Below are 21,728 nucleotides of genomic sequence, written 5' to 3' on the forward strand. Positions count from 1 at the left end.
GCATGAGGCCCTGAGTTCAAGCTCCAGCACAGGAAAAGGAAACAAAACTTTCGTTTGACAGATCTGTATGTCTTCTTACCCAGAAGGCGCTTTCTTCCAATTCAATTTCTTAAATTTTTCAGTTACAGAACTTGAGAGGAAGTAAGCAGAGAAAGCTCAACAGGCATCTGGTCCTACATTTAGTTAATACCACTGCTCAAAGCCAGGTGCTCAAGAAAAAGGAGCAGAACAAAGCTCTCCATGCCAGCAGTTTTCTTTGAGGTGCAGGGGTGTGACTCTTATTCCCCCCCACAGGAAATCCACTGCAGAATCTGAGAGCACAGAGTTCCTCCCCTGCACACTGATCACCACCAGGGTCCAAAGCCAGGCTCTCAGCCAGAGAACCTAACAGTCAGCCTGTAACAACGTGCTTGCTGATTCCCTTGCTCCATGGAAAAATCCCCATAGGAAAAGGTGCCTTCAGACTTGCCCTTGTCTAACCTATGTTAGACCAAATCCGCTCTAACACAGGTTACAACACCACCGATCACTGTATGGTCCTGTACTTGGTGCTTTGGCACACTAATAATACACCTATTTAGCCCTCTGGCATTACTAGATTTAAGCCAAAGCTAACAGCCCTATGTATGCACAATTTCAGGGAAGTGATTATAAAGCCAACAGACACAGGAAGAACGATGAAGCTCAGCATTCCTCCACAGCCATGGAGTCCTTGACTGTACAAGGTTGACGAGCTCGCTTCAATGTCATCAGTGGAGGTCACTAGTCCCATTGAGACAATCATGAGAGCAGAAGTAACAAAGGCCCGGGAAAGAGCTCAAACCCTTTTGCAGTGTGTGTGTGTGTGTGTGTGTGTGTGTGTGTGCGCGCGCGCGCGCACGTATGTTTCAGTGCCGGGGCTTGAACTTAAGGTCTAAGCCCAGTGGGCAAGGTAGCGACTCAAGGTCTAAGCCCAGTGGGCAAGGTAGCACTCTACCACTTGGGCAAAAGCTCCACTTCCAGCCTTTTGGTGGTTAACTGGAGATAAGAGTCTCACAGTCTTTCCTGCCTGGGCTGGCTTTGAACCACAACCCTCAGATCTCAGCTTCTTAAGAAGCTAGAATTACAGGCATGAGCCATTGCACCTGCCCTCTTTTATAACTTGACCTGACTTGTAACTAGACTGTCTGAAGTTCTATGTCTAACATGGGTAGTGCTGAAGATCGCCACAGACACCTGAAGAAAACAGCCTACGAACTGGCCTAAGTCAAGCATTCAATAAAAGGCAATGCTCCTATCTATACTTACCATTTCTCAAGAAATATACCAGTCAGTGCACAGCGAAAAGCCAGGGTGTGCGGGGGAGGGTTGGGGAGACCTAGGTCACATGACCTGACCTCAACTGTGAATCCATTTAACAGTGGATGTGAAGTAGTTAGGGCTGTGGACACGGCAGTTGGGTGGTAAACAGAGGCACAGGAGACGTGTTCTGTTAACCACTCAAGTACTACGACAACTATTTTTATTCAGACATAGTTTCATAGTTTTGACTTTAAGGAAGTTCAAATACACAAAATAGGATGTTTGGAACCTCAGAGATGTGCCTGAATCAGAGGCACGGGGTCACACCAAGAGCCTACCCGGGGTAAAGTGGAAATCCAAGCCAGGAACAGGAGGGGTGGATGCAAGGGAAGAAAGAGAGGGAGGAAGGGAGGAAGGGAGGGCCGGAGGTGGGGTGAGGGAGGAGCACATGTGTCAATGGAAGCCAGCACCGCTGCGCAATGCTGTCCTGTCTGACAATCTCACTGGGCTCCACATCCTCCCCAAGCTGTGGACCCAGCCCAGGGCACGCAGGGTGGCAAGGGGAACGGATGCCACCAGTTCTGAGCACAAAGGCAGAGGTTGGGAAGGGCTTTTGGATTTGCCATCTGCTTGGCGCTTGTCACTTTTCAACATTGGAAGGAGAAGGAGGTGTTGTGTGTGTCTTATCCAAAAACAAAATAATGATTGTGCTGGTAGAGGAAGGGAATCTGTTAAGAAGGGGGAAGTGATGCCAATAAATCAGTGACTCCAAAGTATTCATTGTTAGTATTTTATGGCCAGCCCTAACACTGGGACCCAACACAAGAAAACCAGCCTGGGCCAGATGCGGACCACCGAAGCACGGAGAAGGGCAAAGACCCCCCCCCCCCAGGCCGCTGGAGCTGCAGGGAACAGTGTCTCGGCACTAACTACTGACACTGTCTTTGTGACCCACATTCTTCCACAACACATCTAATGGACCCACAATCTGAGGGTTATGGCACTGAGATGAGCTGCCGAAAGGATCAGAATTATCCCTAGCTTTTTTCCAGGGTTTAGAAGATGAAAGATGAGCTAATATTTACAAATGGTTGGGGTGGATCAGTTCCAAACTGTTTTAAGTTCCTTAAAGATGAAAGATGGCTTTAAGTTAATCCTGTGTATGTAAAAAGCAGTGAGAATGGTTCTTTTAAAACACTGCAGCGTAACCTTCAATAGTAGGATATTAAACCCAACTAAAAACAACGAGACATTTACGGGCAGCCATGGCAGTGGTGCCAGGCTGACTTAGTGACTCTTCTACCTGCCCTGGGCTAGATCCATCTGGAATCCAGACAAACTGCCCTGGACACAGGCTTTCTACAAGGCATTTTCTGTTCTTCTACTCAACTTCCAAGAAGGCAACGTCTTGGTAGGCTTTCAAGGAAACAAAATCTACTTTAAGATAAATAAAGAAAAAAGAAACAAACAACTGGTCTATGAGGTAGGATGGAAGAGTGTATTCCAGCAGCCTTTTGCATCTCTCACCAGAACGGAGCCCGGGGCTCAGCACGTACCACACGTAGCCCTGGCCCAGATTTAAAACTCTACAGCCAGATGACTCAGAGCATCTCAGCCTCAAGTGCCAGGCTTGTACCAGAAATGCCAGTGTCCTCTAGAGAAAACAACAATAGTAACAAAAACCTTTATGTAAATAATGAATATTTTTAAAACAGGTTTTGGTCTGTGGGTGACATGGAAAACTCTAGGTAAACTTCAAAGACTGGACTCCCTATGCTATTGCTTCTGTTTCTCTGGAGAACTCTAATGCAATAATGTAGAGAACAAATCTGGTTTACCTCAAAAGAAAGACAGAATGTTCTCCAGTGTGGGAGATATGCTCCTTATCAATAACATGAAGTCTAGTAGACATAGATCTGGTGACATCTAAGTGTCATAGGACATAATGAACAGTAACAAAAGGACAGACAACCAAATGCAAAACACTGAAATCTGAAATAAGCACTTAATTATGTCAAAGACGAAATCTTCACTTATTATCTAACTCAGCCCCTCCTCAACAATTTCAAATTTAATAAAAGTTGGCCCTTGGAGCCAGGAACTATAATCCTAAACACTCAGAAGGCTGAGATCTAAGGATTGTGGTTCAAAGCCAGCCTGGGCAGGGAAAGTCCATGAGACTCTTATCTCCAATAAACTACTCAGAAAAAGCTAAAGTGGTGCTGTGGCTCATGTGGTAGAGTGCTAGCTTTGAGCCAAAGCAGCTCAGGGACAGAGCCCAAGCCCTGAGTTCAAGCCTGAAGACTAGTACACACACACACACACACACACACACACACACACACACACACACACACACACACACACACACACACACACACACACACACACACACACACACACACACACACACACACACACACCCTTGGGGTTGATACAAGGTTTGCTAAGCTTGGTACTGCCGATGTATGCGGCCAGTGGGCTCTGTGGGAGGGCCTTCCTTGTCCATCATCAGGTACAAGGTGGCAGCCTGGCTTTACCTACTAGATATCAGAAACCATTCCCCATTCAACAAGGAGATCACCAAAAGTATCTCCAAACACTCTGTCCCTGCCAGTGAGTCTCTCTCTCACCCAGGACGGTGAATCAGAGGACCGAGCACTCCTCAGACCCCTGCAGATGGGAAGTTGTAGCATGGAGAAAGTAAGCAGTCTACTAAGACATGGTATCTCTGTTGAGGAATAACTGAAATAACTCCTTCCTTCCCTTCCTACGCCCCAGAGCCAGTGCCACCATCGAGTCCATGACTCACAAAGCAGCTCCAATAGGTGCGTGCGGCTGCACACAAGACAAGCAGACAAGACGAGGGTCCAGAGCCATGACAGCCGCACCCTCCGGGAAAGACCAAGGCTTAATGAATTGGAAAGTACTGCTAATCTTCCACTTTGTGAGGTTTTTTTTCTTTTTCTTTTTTTGCTACTCCAACTGACAGTGAGAGACAGACAGACCTACAGAGCTTCACACCACCCATGTATGCAGAAAAGAGCAGCAAGAAAGTACCAAGCATGTTCAGATGGAAGATCCTGTGTGCAGACTTGAAGGTAACAAGGGGAGAAGGGAAGGGGAAGAAGGAGTATGCACATCCATGCTAATGCGTTCATTCTAAATCAGTAAGCAATGGGATGAAAGCCATCAGGGCCACAGCCCAGGAATGGAAATTCACAAGTGCAATTTGACCTTAACAGGAGCCAAAACTACAGATTGGCAGTGGTTTGAAACCATTATCCTCCGAACCATGAGTCTGAATGGTTTAGAACCGTTGTTTTAAAATTATCCCAATCAGATTAATTCAACCAGGCATCATATAACCACGGTTTAATTAAATGAAGCAAAGCCAAACATGGGAGAAGGCTTCTTTCCAACAAGGGGTAAAGCAAATGGTTACATGACAATGAGCAAAGAATGAGTCGCTTTGCAGGAGGGAATGGTGACTTAGCAAATAGACAGGGACACAGCCAGCAGGGAGAGCAGAGAGAGCTCTGGCAGGGACAGAGTTGGGGGTGGAGGGTGGGTGGAAGAAGTTCCAGAAATCACTTTGACCACCCACATCCCCTGCAATGACCATGAGCCAGTGCTATGCCTTGGGATCACAGCAGGGTGATGATGGTTGAAAAATGGAGACTAATCTAAATTTTCCCAGGATGTAAGAACCACAGAATCCAAACTAGTCATAACTGCAGGGGGAAAAACATAAACATGTTTTGTATGTATGTGCATGTGTGCATGTGTGTGTGCTGTTTCTGTGTTTTCTGGTTTTTGAGACAAGGTCTTACTATGTAGACCTTGATCTCAGATCCTCCTACCTCCTGCAGCGATTACAGGTGTGTATCCCCATACTCAGATGATTACAATTTTTATAATGTTTATGTTTCCTTCTAGTCTTTTTCAGACACAAAGCTGAGAGGAATCAGATCTGAATACTAGCACTTATTCAGGAAGTATATTTTACAAATGAAATAATACCTATTGTTAAAGCTAGCTCTATTAACATTTTAGATATGGAAAAAAATTAAATCCTGAATTTGCCGGTTCTTGAAATAAAGCAAGGGGTTAAACTATATGAACACCTTCTTTCTCTCCAGAGATTACTTATTTCTAAGCTGCCAGGACCTCAGTAGCTGGACACAAAGCCACAGTCTTCATTGTCAAGCTAAGGATTGAGCAGATAAGAGAGTAGGGAAGTGGTTTGCATTTTCTACTAATGGTGGCTGTTTCTCCCCCATTTCTCTTAGTATTGACTCAAAATCAGCCCGTTCCACATGGTCACACCCCTTTCACAGAAATGAGAATTATCTGCAGTGACTGTCCCTGTAAATCAGAAGCAAGAAGTCTGATAGCAGAGTGACTTTTGTGCCCTTATCTCCTTTGCTCCCCCTCACTTCCTGTGCTCCAGCTGGTACAGGAAGGCTTCTCGTGAAGACAGGCTTGCAAGCCCCAGGGTCCCAGCAAGTGGGAGGCAGGCATGGCTGAGTCAAAGAAACCCCAAGTGGGAAGCAGACACTGACCTCATATATAAAGTACACTTTGGCTCCCACGTATATCCCCATGCGCACCACAGCGCGGACAGCAGCATTCATACCTGCGAATGGAAAAGAACAAAGGTTACTGAGAAGCACAGGGCTCGTGCTGGGTCGGCCATTAATTAACCAAGACCTGGGTCAGCTGTGGAACCTCCTATTTCCTAGCGTGAAGAATGATGAGGACACATGCCTTTAGTATTAATTCGAGCATTAAGAATTATATGCCAGACACTGGTGGCTCACGCCTGTCATTCTACCTACTCAGGAGGCTGAGATCTGAGGATTGAGTTTTGAAGTCAGTCCTGGCAGGAAAGTCTGTGTGAAATTATTATCTTCAATAAACAACTAAGAAAGGCAGAAGTGGAACTGGGGCTCAAGTGGTAGAACACTAGCCTTGAGCACAAAAGTTCAGTGACAATGCCCAGGCACTGAGTTCAAGCTCCAAGACCAGCACCAGAAAATAAAAAGAAAAATATTTTTTAAAAAACCTACAGCACATAGAAAGCAGGGTCCCTAGTCATCCCAGGGTTCACAGCTGGGGTAAGGGAGGGTACGGTGGAGGGGAAGAGATACCCTATGAAAGAACCACAACAGCCTCAGTTCATATTACTGCTTCTGACTTCTGACTGGTACAGATTTTAGATAACTCCAATCAGCCAGAACAAAACAGTAAGCCAGCTGGTTGTAAATCACACCTATAATCTCAGAAGTCTGAGATTGAAGGATAGGAAGGAAGGCAGGAAAACAAATCCCATATTCTTATCTCCAATTAATGAGCAAAATGATGGAAGGAAGAATGGATGGATAGATAGTTAGATAGCTAGATAGATAAAGACAGACAGAAAGGTGTGTATGTGGGGGGGGGGGGGAAGAAAATGGGTAGCCAAATTAAAAGAAATTGATACCAAAAAGGGCAGTTGGTCTTTGATTGAAGACATATAAAACTAATCATTTTATCACCAGCTACCAGCAGTAAAATAAATAAATAAATAAATAAATAAATAAATAAATAAATAAAATTAGGTAATTGCTTAAAATACATAACAAGTCATGTCATTTTATTGGAAGACAGACAAAACCAGCCCATAAATAATCATGTCTATTTTTTTTTTATCATCCAGTGTGTTTACTTGTAGATTTACAGGCATATTCTAGTTACCACAAATGAGGGAAACCATGCAACCTATGTTTCTTTGGGTCTGGCTTACTTCACTTAATATAATCTTTCCATTTCTTTATGAATGGTCCAGTATCATTTTTCTGATGGGGGAGAATAGCATTGTGAATGTAAACCACATTTTCTTGATCTGTTCATCCAATTCAAGGCACCTAAGTTGATTCCATATGTTGTCTATGGTGAACAATGCTGCAATGAACATGGTTGTGCTGGTAACTTTAGTGTGTAGTTGTCTGTGTTCTATTGGATAAATGGCAAGGAGTGGAACTGCTGGATCATGGAAGTCTTTAGACCTTCACACAGTGACTCCAAAGGAGGATATTCAAAGGAGCAGATCACAAGGCTCAATACCTATGCGTGTATGATTGTATAAAATAATACTTATCAAAATAAACTCCAAGAAATGGAAAAAAGAGTTTTGTTGGTGGTGGTGCGGTTTTTGTTGACTTTTTCTTCTGTCTTGTTCGTTAGTTTATTTGTCTTTGGGAGGATAAGAGGAGACAGAAAAGATAGGGCAAAGGGTATATAAATACATCAGTGAAACTCACTAGACACTGTATGGAAAATGAACTATATACAACTTGTGAGTGGGAATGGGAGGGAAAAACTGGGAGCGAGTGAGGGAAGGGGTGACATGATTCAAAAAGAAATATACTCATTACCTTATTTGTGTAACCGTAATCCATCTGTACATTACCTTTACAATAACAATTAAATTTATTACCAAAAAAAATCATGACTAATCAAGATAAATCCAGGATATTTTCTACACTAAAGAAAGTAAGAGCAAGGGCTAGGAATGTGGCTTAGTGGTAGAGTACCTGCCTAGCATGCATGAAGCCCTGGGTTCCATTCCTCAATACCACCTAGACAGAAAAGGCCAGAAGTAGCGCTGTGGCTCAAGTGATAGAGTGTTAGTCTTGAGCAAAAGAAGCTCAGGGACAGTGCCCAGGCCCTGAGTTCAAGAACCAAGACTGGCAAAAAAAAAAAAAAAAAAAAAGAAAGAAAGAAAGAAAAGAAGCAGCAGTATGTAATGTCTTACCATATAATCATTAGACTCAATTTTGCTTTCCAGATGCAAACTTATTTGAACATCACCCTCTCTCTGTTGGCGGCACAGAACCTGAAGGAGAAATCCTGAATCCTGGAAGTAACAGACTGAGGACAGGGTCCAAAGAGGTGTGGAATTGGGGCCTCCGGAATGCACCTGGCCTTTCCATATCTGCCTCCTCTATAGATTTAAACTCCAGAAGGAAACAAGAGCCAGAACTAGAGCTGCTGTAGGATGTGGCATTAAAGTCACCGTTTTTGCTAAGTAAGTGCACAAACAGAAGGACTCTGGTTCTCTAAGAATATCCAAATTTGGGTAAACTTGAGTGAATGGGCTGAGAAGATTGTTTAAAAATTCCTGAATAACTTGTGTCCATGTGCTCCAGGTTGGAACAAGACAGTTGCTACAGAAAACCTATGCTGTTCAGTGACAGTATTTATTTGGCTGAGAAACTGCAGATAAACCCACGTTCATACCAACAGTTAAGGCCTATTACATATGCACACAGACATGCAGCAATTTACTGCAATAAGTCTCATCAGCCATCTCTTAAGAAGATCAGACTCAGTATTTTTAAAATGCAATGAATCCTACAGATCATTTTCTCTTCCCTCCATACTCTCTCACTGGGCAGTACCGTTTTCTTTTGTCACTCAAGCTGGATACAACTAAACCCCTCAGCAGCTCCTGTTCATTAAAATGAATACTTTTCCTAACAGCAGGTGCTAGCTTGCCGTAAGTAAGGGAAGGAAAAATGAAACCTAAAATGTAATTCAACTTCCCGACTCATAGACAATCTCAACCCTGTAGACTGGGCCTGAAATCTCTCACAAGCAATCTCAGTAAGGACTAAAAACCCAAAGGCTAGCTGTGTGGTGCTCACCACTTTCTTCCTGTCTACCGAAAGCATATTTGGAAACGGTCAGTCCATGAATCAACCAAAAGCAGAAGAAAAGCCTGGCAGGTTTGCCTCCATTTCACGTGTGTTACTGTTCTAAAACTGTTCTCTCTCAGTCACTTTACGATCATCTTGGGCTCCAGGAAGGACAGGACAGGATAATATCATTTATGATGAGAGCTAAAACTACACCTAAGGAACAACAGAGCCTTGAGGGACACACTACCCCCTAAATGAGGATAATTACCTATAATGACCAGACTGGAGAAAGAGAAGTCATCTCCAGGAAGCTAGATTGCTCCCCTCAGGTGGTAGATAACAGACATTCATAACTTCTCTGGAACTGGGAAAAACAGAACAGAGATAATGGCCAGCCAAGCCCTCACTGGAACTCTTAAACTCTTTTGCCTCCTGCCCCCAATATCTCTTCTATTAAACCTAATGTCGAGTCTATTCCCAGAAGATGGCTTACTGACCACTAAATGAATCTGAAGTGCTATCTTCCCATGGCATGTTTAGGCCAAGAACTCTTTGCCTTTGCCTTCTTTCCCAACAAACCTATTATTTTCACTATGTTTGTGCCATGCCTAAATCCTTCTTCTCACACAAGAGAATCGTGGTTGATTAGCTGCGCTAAATTTCCAGTAACAACATTTCTTCTTGGATCTCAACAAATCTCTCTGACAGCTGTACCAGGTGCTAGACAGAATAATTCAAGCCACTTTTTTTTCTCTTGCCTGAGTTTTCACAACTGACATAGCTATCTTCTTTATTCCTGAAGACAAATTGAGGATAAGATAAAAGCGACAAAATACTCTGTCTACTACTTGAAGAACTTCCTGTATGTCGTTTCCTACTTGTCCCTGAGCTCCGTATTGCAACCTTTCCATGAGTCAGAGTCAAAACGGGACATACTTAATCCCTAGCTTCCAAGCCAATGCATCGACTTTGTTACCAGAGCATTTAGGGCAGCTAAAAACCTCATTTCCTTGAGTCTGACAAGAGAAGAACTCAGGCAAGAGGTGAACATAAAGGTGCTAGGAGAGTATATGAGAAAAAAAAAAAGCACTGCAGAGAAAACATAAGGAGGCATATCCATGCCAGGAAAAGACAGCACTTCAGCCTGTCTCTGCCATCTTGATTAGACTTCTTCATTCAAGAGTTTGGCCTTGGGTAACACAGCGACAGTTCGATGGTTTTCTGATTGGTGGATCTCCTTTCTGTTCCCTGGAAAACTGTGACACCAAAGATTTATTATCCTGTCCTAATTTCCTCATTCTTTTGTCCTGGCTTTCCTCACTCTTTTATAGACAGCTTCGCTTCCTCCATGTGTGTGGTTGTCGGGCAGGTTCTGGTCTTTCATTCTCCAGCCACCTGCAGCCTGTCCTAGCCTGAATTCCCTGATTGGCTGCATCCGTATCATCTGTATGTTTGGGACATATTCCCTATCAATAAGGATGTTTTGTTCTGCGAGCATGCATACCTGCTCCTTGCCTGGATTCCCAGGGTTTGTGGAAGAAACGTCGGTGGGGAGTTTTGTGCCACTGAGGAGGGGGATGTTTTCTCTACTTGACCCTCAGCATCCACCCTGCCCGCACTCCTCCCCGGAGAGGATTCCTCCTCCCCTAGACTCCTGTACCCCACTTCCATCTTTCTCCCTAATCAGACTCTCTTTTATCCTTCACAGACAGAACTCTCTCAGATGGGTGGGGGGGGCCTCTACTCTTTATTGCTGTGTGTGTGTGTGTGTGTGTGTGTGTGTGAGAGAGAGAGAGAGAGAGAGAGAGAGAGAGAGAGAGAGAGAGAGAGAGAGAGAGAGAGAGAGGGAGAGAGAGAGAGGGAGAGAGAACAAACTAAGACTTGAACTCAGGGCCTGGCTGCTGTCCTTTTAGCTTTTTCACTTGGCTTTCTTTGCTCAACTTGAGCCATAGTTCCACTTTTGACTTTTTCTGGTTAGTTGGAGATCAGTCTCATGGACATTCCTGCCTGGGCTGGCTTTGAACCATGGTCCTCAGATCTCAGCCTCCTGAGCAGCTGGGATTACGGGACAGAGTTTTTCATTTGAACATATAGAAGCATCCCTTCACAATTACGCTATAGCCAGTAATGGCTAAGTTAACCAGCAGATCTGTATATATAATGTGCCAACACAGGGCACCAAGCTGGTAAAGGAGCCACCCACTCCATGTCCATAGCTCTTATGCTCCTCTTCTCTCTGAAATCCTCATCTGCACTGGATCTCTCATAAAAATAAGTAAACAACCTTAAATATTTAGAACAGGTACATGGGGAAAAAATGACAGAAGGAATGAAAACACTAACAGCTGGACATGAAAGAAAAGGCAGGCCCCAGGAGACACTGGTGCAGAACAAAACTGTGTTCCCACTCCAATCTGCATCCTATTAATTCTGAACCCTTTCTGGGTCACCCAGCCTGACCTGGGGGGAGAGCAGTAGGATCATCTCAAATCATTCACCTAGAACCTGCAGCAGATCTGACTGGCTCCAGGCAGGACATCTCTAGGGCTTTCCAAGTGGGCTCTGAGAGGTCACAATTCTAAGGGGCTCTTGATTATCGTGCAAGCCACACTTTGAAAGACCAGCTCCAAACCCCAGAAGGCCCGCATCAACTCACAAAGCTAGCATGATAATCAAACCCCCTAAACCAGCACCTTTTCCCGCCTTTTGGTAGCATTGGGATTGTGGCCCAGCCCCACACCACCTCACTCCTAGCCAAAGTGCTGTGGCCCAGAGCATGTCTGAAACCTCAGGAAAAGCCCTGGTACCTTCCTGGGGGTGGGAGGTAGGGGAGAGGGAGGGAATGAGACAACTGGGGGGCTCTGAGAGGATAAACTGCTTAGAAGAAGTTAACAAAATGAACATAGGGCCAAAGCTGCAGTTCAAAGCCCAGTCCTATTTTAACTTTTAAGGCGTCTCCATGTCCTCCCTCACAATGACTAGGCTTGGCAATCAGCAAAGGAAACTCTGCAGAAAGAAGGCTTGCTGGGGCCACATTTCTGTTTAATTGGTAGGGGGTCTGAGGAGGGGGAACTGTCTAGCTTTTAGGCCTTTGAATTTGGGTACATCCTGGTCTCATAGGTTGTGGTCCAGAAAGCAGAGCCTTTTCTGAGAAAACTCATAAGGGGTATGCAGAGTGCTGGGCCCTAGAAAGATAGGAAGCAAAGAAGAAATAAACCACTGATCGAGACACAGACTCTTACAAAAGTCAGGTTTTAAGGTTTCTGGTATGAGAGTTTTCTGTCTTCATTTTATCTAGGGCTGTCCATGAACTCAGCCACCAGGTCATTTGGAACTAAGGGCAGTTTCTGGATTTTCCACTGAACATTCAAGCTACTGTGTTTCATAGGAACAATTCTGGCATGGTTGGGGTAATTTCTTCACTTCTGTTTTGGTTTTGGTAGAGCGATCTGGGAACAGAAACAATGTTCATAAGGTTTTAGTAGGAAACATGTAATCTTCCTAGCCAGGGAGAATCTTAATAGCTGGAAATTATCTTCCACGTTGTTTGCCAAAATCGAATCCCCAGTCCTGAGGGAAGGTACAGTCTTGTTATGGGAAATAAGAACGAACGTTAGAGACAGGGAAGGAGTAGGAAAGTGGAAAATACATGACAGTCAAGAGCAGTAGAAAGGTCAAGCTATTCAATTATTTTTCTGGATATTCCATATCTACTTATAAATCTTTAATAAGTTCTATAAGATCATTTTCTCTTTCTGGTTACAGTCTTGCATGTGTCTGGTTAAGAAAGTGGTAAGTAAATCCCGTATTTACTGTATAATACAATTCAGATCTAGTACCAGTAAATGGCGTATTTATCACCTATGCCAAGGTGGCCTTTCCTTCCAAATGGGATTCTGTTCTGATAATGTTTAAATTGTATTTTAACATGTTTAACACTTGAGGAGACAAAATGGCTGGTTACCTAGATTTGAACCTAATATTGTACACATGTATAGAACACCTCCCACAAGTTAAACATCAACATCATATACCATTTACAAAATGAAATTAAAATACAAGGAACTACTGACCAACGAAATGATTTGGGCTCAGCATTTCACCATCCATATCCTGTAAAGAGTGTAAACCCTGAAGACAGGATCTATCAGCACAGATTTACTATGGTCAATAATTAAAATTCCTTTCTGAGCAATAAAGTCAGGTCACTCATGCCTTCTACTGGTTTCTCAAGAAATACACTAAAAACATGACCTACACAAGTCCAGGCAAACTGGACTTGTGCATAATATTTAAATAATGCAGGTCTGGAAGCGGGAGATATCCCAAGGGGATTTCAAGCTCCCTTATAGCTCACAACTACCGAGCTGGAAGTCACTCTAGCCTCTCTGACTGCCCAATACACCAAACCATCGGTTCAAGTCAGGGAGAACTTTAGATGAGACAAACCTGTAAAGGGTCTTCCTTGTTCTATCCATGGAATACACACAGACAAGGGTCTATACCTTCACTGACCTAATGGGAAGACTTGACCTTGGTAGAGCTTGCTACAGTCAGGAGAGACCAATCAAAAGACACTGAACAGCCAGGCACCGGTGGCTCACGCCTCTGATCCTAGCTATTCCGGAGGCTGAGATCTGAGGATCATGGCTCCCAGTAAGCCCAGGCAGGAAAATCTGTAAGACTCCTACCTCCAATTAACCATTAAAAGGCTGGAAGGGGAACTGTGTGTCAAGTGGTATGGAAGAGGGTTATATAGCTTTGAATGGAAAATGACAGTGCCTGGGCCTTCTAGCAGAACAAAAATAAAATAAACAGGATAAGCAGACAAATGATACCCACCAGAGGGAGAGCTAGCTCAGTGGTAAAGTGCTAGCTTATCCACCCATGGCAGAGCCCTGGGTATAAATAAATCACACTCATGGGTTAAAAGGACATTTATACTAAGGAGAAAAATGACAAGCCAAGTAGGGCTGGGGGCCTGAGGATGTGGAGATCATCAACCGAGAAGCTGGAGCGGTGATGTGTGAGGCAGGAACGGAAGAAGGTGAGGGAAGTTGGCCAAAGGGAAATCTCCAGGGCTTGAGGCAAGAGCTTGCCTGGAGAACACTGTGTTCCACTGACCAGGGCAAATGCCATGACCTCTGCCAGCTGCCTCCTGCATGTTCTCAGAGCACTGGCAGAAATGCTCACAGAGGCATCGTTTACATCTAGGTGGAAAACCACCTGAGACCCCCTTCCATCAGGGCAGCTTTTGGTCATGGGTGTCTGGTCCAAACGGAGAAGGGCTGTATATGTCAGTACTCACTAGAGTTGGCATGGAAAAAATTTTTAAACATCATATTAATAATTAATGCATCAACTGATTATGTGTTGAAGTCACAGGCCAGAGAAGTAGCTTTGAGATCAACTGACATTACCAGCAGTGGCTCACGCCTGTAATTGTATCTGCTCAAGAGGCTGAGATCTGAGGATCATTGTTTGAAGCCAACTTAGACAGCCAAAGTACATGAAACTCTTTATTTCCAACTACCAAAAAGCTAAAAGTAGAGCTGTGGCTCAAGTGGTAGAGTGCCAGCCTTGAGCAAAAACTATTCAGGAACCCAGACTCTGAGTTCAAACTCAAGGACCAGCACAAAAGGATTTTTAAAAAAATGACTGGCTACTCAAAGGGCAAGAGGAATAAGAGTTTGAAGCCCGGCCTGGCAATGTTAGAAGACTATGTATCTCAAACACCACAGGGCAGGGCCATGTTTCGAGAGGAAAAGTCATTGTTTAGCATTGCAACCAATACAGGCCTGGACAGAGGAAGCCTGGAACCTACTCTGTTGTACCTGATGCACCATGTACAACTTGCAACCCCAATCAACACTCCACTACAGGCCATGCTTTCCTATGGATGCATGGTTTACGGTTGTTTTCCCGATTTTTTTTTTTTTTTGCTACTATAACCATTGCTGTAAAAAGGGCCTTCGGGAGCTGGGCACCAGTGACTCATGCCTGTAATCCTAGCTACTCAGGAGGCAGAGATCTGAGGATGTCCTTGAGACTCTTATCTCCAATCAACTACCAAAGAGCCAGAAGTGGGAAGTATAGCTTAGGTAGCAGAGTACCAGCCTAGAGTGAAAGAAGACAGTGCCTAAGGCTGAATTCAACTCAGTACTTGCATGCACACACACACACACACACACACACACACACACACACACACACACACACACACACACACACACACACACACACACACACACACACACACACAATTACCTTCCTACCAACCTAAAATCCTTAGGAGTCCCTAAGCTCAAGCTCAGGCCTGCTGTCTCCACTCCATTCCAGAAAGCCTTTATCAGAGGTTGCCAGTGATCTGTACACAGCCAGCATCTCGGTTCACACAAGGTAAATCCAAAGGTCTCACCCCGTACCACTTCCTCCCAATCCTGAAGGATCTTACACCCTGGGCTTCACCTCATTCCCCAGCACTCCGCTCCCACGTGAAGTTTCCTGGGACTTGTCCTAGAAACAGCAGCCCTTTGCCCTAGGCCCAGCTTCCTTCCTAGGTGGTTATAAAAGGTTGGAGAAGGTGACTAATGAAGCCTCAGGGGTAAGAAATGACAGAGTTCCAACTGCTTCATTTTGCCAAAGCAAAGAGACCCTATCACTGATGGCAGAAAGCAGAGCCAGGCCCCAGGACATAAATAAATATCTGGCATGTCTGTATTTTGCTCTGCCATGCTCTGTTTCCTCTCTGATCTAGACAAGCACAATTACAGGAATTCGAAGAAAGTACAAGATGGCAGGAATGTGTTGCAGACTAGATGATGTGGGACCTGAGCCTCCTGGCAGATATTCTGTAACAAGTAAAAATACACCAGACAAAAGCTTGCTGGAAAGAGTACTAAAAAAAAAAAATAAAAATGACTCAACTCTTTCCTTAAGAGAGCCATCTGCTCTCTATGTGGAGAAACACTTTCACCACCATCCTAACTGGCAGTGGCTGTACCCTTTCTATCTCCATGTCTGACTTGCTGCCTTAACTTCAGAGTTCTAACCTGAATGGCATCTGACAACCCTGGCCCTTAATATGGTACAGCCCATTTTTATAACCCTCATTGCTCCCAAAATGGTTTGATTTCTCTATCAAAAGCTTTCAGAGCCACTGGTGGTGACTCACATCGGTAATCCCGGCTTCTCAGAAGGGAGGATTACAGTTTGAGGCCAGTACTTGGCAAGGCCCTGCATGCGAACACCAGAAGGCCAACCCCTCAAAAGCTTTCATTTTTCTGTAACCACAGGGAAAACAGGCTTCCTCTTCCTTTTCTTTTTTTTTAAGTAAGATGACAAGATGTCTAGCACCTCAAGATCTTCTGAATGTTATGTAAAAAGAGTTGTGTTCTAGGAAGTCACGCAAGTTATACTAAGGCGCTCACTCAGCAGAGGGGTTGCTCTGGAATTCTCCCATGCTGCCTCCTAGATACTCCATACATTTTGGCTGCATTATTTCCCACTAGAGCATAGGTGTGAAGAGTTCCAGGATAGCAGAACGGGGCCTGGTGCTTTGTGAGGCCTACTGGCATCTGTATCCCCTTCTGCCTTCCGGGGCGCTCAGGCAAGCACAGCCCAAACAGAACCCCGCTGTCATGATCACCCCGTGCCATCCCAGAGGAACTGGTTTCAGGAAATCGACCTCGTCATACTCAAAACCTGATGCTCAAGTCACTCCTATAAAATGAGGTGGTGTTTTGCTATAGACTTTTTACACCGCTGGGTGGTTGAAATCATTTGAAATAATCTCTACATTATTTGTATCTATGATACTGTTGTGTAAACTGTTGATATGCTGTATTAACTAGGAAATGATGACAGGGGGTTGCCTGATGCCATATTATTTTTTTAATGCCTGTCTTGGGGCTTGAACTCAGGACCCTGCCTGTAAGCTTTTGTGCTCAAAACTAGCATTCTACCACTGGAGCCACAGCTCCATTTCTGGCTAGCTTAGTAGGTTTTATTGGAGATAAGAGTCTCATGGACTTTCCTATCTTGGTTAGCTTCGAACTGAGATGATCAGATCCCAGCCTCCTCAGTAGCTAGAATTACAGGCACAAGCCCTTCGTGCCCAGCTTGCTGCCATTTTGAGTTGCGATTATAAAGGTAATAGACAGAGGGGCTACAGTTTCCTAAGTCAGGTAATGAGTCCATGGCCTTTTGGACAATGTCACCCCTTCCTTCACTCTCTCTCCTTTGATGCCATTTTTTTTTTTTAAAAATAGTATTTTCAATCTGTGTTTGACTTGACTGGACTTATTCAGACACACGAAGGTGTAAAGTGAACGACTTAGTGCCTGGCTCAGGTCTACAGTCCTAGACAATTCTGATGACAGTTTCAAAATTTCTCTCCTTAAAAAGCATTGGGTGCCCCACGTACATAGGGCTTTGTGATGATTACAAGGTACTTCTAATTAGCAAGGCGTGCATCTACCTAAATGACCCCATGAAATAAAAATGACAGCTGGGCCTCTAGTCCCCTGCCATTCTCCAGTGGTGATCCAGGAGGGGACAGGCAATGAAAGTTTGACTGTTTGGCACCTGCCACGTGCTGGGCTGGACAAGGAGGCTTCAGTCCCACTGCGGAACGCTTCTGAAGGGAGAGGATATTCTGTATCTGTCTCCAGCCTGCCACCTCCTCCATTCAGCCACAGGACCTGTGCTGTGGGACCTCAGGGAAGCTTGACTCGCTAATGAGAATAAGCTAGCACCAGGAAGCACTTCATGCCGGCCACATACCAAGCAGTTATTCTCACTGCAGCCTCAGTCTGTGTGGACTTTCAGTAAATACTGCACTAATGCTGATAGTGCCATGGGCAACCCCAAAGAATGCACATGAGCTTTCGCCATGCACCAGGCTGCAAGAAGCTGCAGCCGTGTTGACGGCCACAAATCCTGTTTGCTTGTGACACAAATGCTGATTGAAGGTGGGTACTTAGTCAGGAGCAGCCTATCCTGCTACATGGACCTTCAAGGGAAGGTAATTTGATTCTGCAGCCATTCCTTGTAACCACAGAACATATGGGGAAAGTCTGTCTTAGAAACACTCTTCCGCCCTGGTGTCAGTCTCCTACCTCCTTGGAAGGCTGAGATTGGAGGATGGTGGTCCTGGGCCATCCTGGGCAGAAAAAGTCCCCTCTCCACAGAAGGAAGGTGAACACTGGGGCACATGCCTGTAATCCCAGCCACTATGAGAAGCTTAAAATTGGGCAGATCACATGAAAGGACAGAGGATGAATGAATGCAGCAATAGGACTCACTAACACTATGTTGAACGTGAACTATACAACTGCGGCTGGGGCTGGGAAAGAAAATCTGAGAGCAAGGGGAGGGATGACATGGTCCAGAAAGAAATGTATTCTTTACCCGACTTATGTAACTGTAACCCCTCTGTACATCAGCTTGATTCATAAAAAGCCTAAAAAAATTGGACAGGCCAAACCACTGTACCAGGGCAGGAGGTGAGACTCAACCCTAAATTTCACCAGTGAAAAGTAAGGCTGGAGATGTAGCTCAGCAGTATGGTGTCTCCCTAGCACACAAAAGGCCCTGAGTTCAAACCCCAGTAACACCAATAAAGGAATAAACTTCTTGTACATCAAATGTACAGAATACATGGTAGGCACAGGGATCCCAGTATGGAACTGTAATATAATTTTCACATCTGATTAGAAGACTGCCCTTAAAAATAAGATTTGAACATTTATTTCTTAATCTCTAACCTATGAGCAAACTTTTCTCTCAGGGGAAAAAAAATTAAGTTCTGATAGAGTCAAGATGAAATGTTGAAAGAAAATTCATTTCAAAGCCTAACCCACACGAAGGACCTGGGAATGGCCTACTCTTAAGTCATGTGTATCTCAAGACAGATAGAAATGCATGCCAAACTCTCAAACTCCAAGATGAGGCTATGACTGTTTGCATGGAGTCTTCCACCCTGGCTAGGGAGAACGTCCACACAACTGGCTATGGCTGGCTTTCCCACGGACAGCCCACATGTGGCGGGTAAGAACAGGAGACCTTCTTGGATTGCATCTGCAAAGCTGGGAGTGGCCTTGCGCCATTAACCTGAGGCACGGGTCTGTACGTTTGGTTTTGCAGGGATCTTTTCCCAATGAGGAGAAGAGGCATGGACCTGAGCTTATATTTCTAACTCCGGAGGAGTGGCAGCTCTGGATAAATATCAGAGAACACAGTGTTTCTGTCAATGACACCAATGCCCCCCCCAGGCTCCTACAGACCTATCAAGTATTTTTTAATATAATTTTTATTGTAAAGATACTGTGCGGAGGGGTTACAGTTACACGAGTAAGGCCATGAGTCCATTTCCTATCGAGCTATCGAGCATTTTAACAAACATCTGGACAGGGGTTTCAAAACAGATGATCAGTACGTTTTGGGTTTTGTTTGGTTGGGGTTCCTCCCCCCTCCTGGAACGGAATCTTAACTGTAAATTAACCTTGAAATGGTGACCTTGCAACAACCAGATTGGGCTCCAAGCTCCCCCAGGTTCCTGTTCCTTTGGAGGTAGAGCTAAGTGCTTCTTGACTCTCCTCCCCCGTCACCCCCCACGCGCGAGGTCTCTCTCTGGACCCACGCAAGTGCTTTGGGGTTCCCTCAAGATCCCAGCCGGAGTGCAGATGCAACCCACCCACCTCCTCGCTAAAGCCCACAGTTCAGGCGTTTACCGGAGAAACCCCCGAGGGATCTGCGTCGTGATCTCCCTCCCATGTCTTTCTGTCTGTCCACCCCCAGCCTTGGCTGTCACATGTCCTTTCTGAAAACCCGCCTGGCATCGGGACGAGCTAGGCTGGCGCGGGGATCCCCTTCCTGACAACAACACCCTAACTCCCCACACCGACGCCTCCACCGCACCACGCTCGGCCGCCGAGCCGCGTGCGTGCGCGTGGGCGCCGGGGACCCGGGCGGGGCGCACGGGCGGGCGGCGACGGGCCGGGCATCACGTAGGCGCCCGCGGTGGGAGGGGCGGGGCCCTCGGAGGCTCCCCAACCTGAAGCACCCGTGCCGGCCCGGCCCCGCCCCGCTCAAGGGCAAGTTGAAGGTCACCTCGGGGCGGATGGGCGGCAGCACCGGGGCCCGACCCCGAGCTTCCCGCCACCTCGTGCGGCCCGGGCGGGAGCGGAAATACGGCGGGGGCCGGCTCGGGAGCACGATCCACTCCCAACCCCACCCCACCCCACCCCGTGGGCGGCTCCACTCCGGTCCTGGGGGTTGAACCTGGAGCCGGAAACCGCGACGCCGCCGCCGTCCCCACGTGGACCCGGAACGTGGGCTCGGCCGAGCCCCGGAGCTGCCCTCGCGTTTACCGTGACATTACTCTTCACGGATCGCATCCAAGGGCCCCGGATCTCAGGTCCTTTCCACCCTGAAATCGGCCTCAAGGTTGGGGGGGGGGGAGGGAGGAAGAAAGGCGTCCCGAAGGCGGGTCGCGCCTTCCTGGTGTCCCACCCTCCCCAGCCAGGGGAAGCGGGCAGCGAGGGCCCAGGGACCCATTTCAGTTTTCAACTGTGACACAAGCCGGAAGAGCACTGAAGATCAGAGCGGAGGAAAGCCATTTAACAACAATAACAACAACAATAATAATAACAATAATAATAAGCTCCTAGCGGGAAACGCGAGGCACGGCCGGGACCCCCTGCGCGCGACCCCGCCGTGTCCCGCAATGCAGCAGCAGCCGCTGCTCCGCCTGCCGCACGCGGGGGGCGCGCGGGGGACGCGCGGGGCGGGAAGCCCCGTGGGGGACCCCGCTGGGATGGGGGGGTTCCCCGACGCTGCGGGGGTTCGGAGCGGGAGCAGGAAAAGATCGAGCTTGGCGGTGGTGGTGGTGTTTGGGAAGGGATCCTCCCTCGCCCCTCCGACTCAGCAGCTGCCCAAGCTACCAGGGGGATGCCAGGAGACCCCCTCCTCCCCCGCCCATCTCCATTAACGAAACAAGCCTAGAGGCGGAAACGATCGGAGGGCGGAGGACCCCGCAGCTCCATCCCTGTATCCTCCGCGCCCCGGCCCCGCGGCCCCGCAGCCAGGCGTTTTCCCCGGCTCGCGTCACCACTGACGCGCCCAGGTGCCCGGTCTCCTTCCCACCCCCCCTTCCCCGCCCTCGGCCGATCCGACCGCTTCTCTCCCCGGATTCCCCGCTTCCCCGCCACCCACCCTCCGCAGCCCTTTCCACCTCCGCCACCCTCCTCCCCTCCGGGGGGTGGGGAGGGAGGAGACGGCGGGCGAGCCAGCGCGCACCTTGGGCATCCCCGCCGCTGGTCAGCACACCGATGGCCCGGCCAGCCCCGGAGAGGTGCTCCAGGTACTTCCCGAGGGAGCTGCTCGAGGACTCGGAAGTCACGTCGCCCATGGCGAAGAGACCGGTGGGGCGGACGCCGGATCGCTCCGGCGCGCAGCAGGCAGTGAGGACCTGACCCACGCGCGTCCGCCTCCGAACCGCCGCCCCGCCTGCTCCGGGCAGGGACCGCCCCCTGCCCCGCCCCGCTCCCCTCCGGAGGGCCAATGGGCGGCGGGGGGGGCGGGGTCAGGTGGGCGGGGCGGGCGCGGAGGGTGGAGAGGAGCGCGCGCACGCGGGAGCCTGGGACGCGGAGGGTCACCGCGCGCAGGTGGCGCAGCAGGTGGCGGCTGCCGCGGGCGGGAGGTCGCGGGTGGTCGCGCCGCCCGCGGAGCCCCCCGCCTCGGCCAGCGCGGCTCGCGGCG

General features: G+C 47.3%; 1 protein-coding gene across 1 annotated transcript in view; it reads right to left on the bottom strand.

Moving 5' to 3' along the window:
* The window catches only part of Pfkp (phosphofructokinase, platelet), a 62,212-nt gene extending 40,760 nt beyond the window's left edge, over positions 1 to 21,452 (bottom strand). The window contains exons 1-2 of the mRNA XM_069990576.1: positions 21,267 to 21,452; positions 5,847 to 5,920 (exon numbers count right to left, since the gene is read on the bottom strand). Coding sequence (XP_069846677.1) covers positions 5,847 to 5,920; positions 21,267 to 21,378 — 186 coding nt within the window. The 5' untranslated portion in view covers positions 21,379 to 21,452. The remainder of the gene's footprint in view (positions 1 to 5,846; positions 5,921 to 21,266) is intronic.
* Between the last annotated feature and the right edge of the window lie 276 nt (positions 21,453 to 21,728).

This window comes from Dipodomys merriami, unplaced genomic scaffold (genome assembly GCF_024711535.1).
Source record: "Dipodomys merriami isolate MVZ:Mamm:240054 unplaced genomic scaffold, mDipMer1.0.p SCAF_4, whole genome shotgun sequence".
NCBI classification, from domain to species: Eukaryota; Metazoa; Chordata; class Mammalia; order Rodentia; family Heteromyidae; genus Dipodomys; species Dipodomys merriami.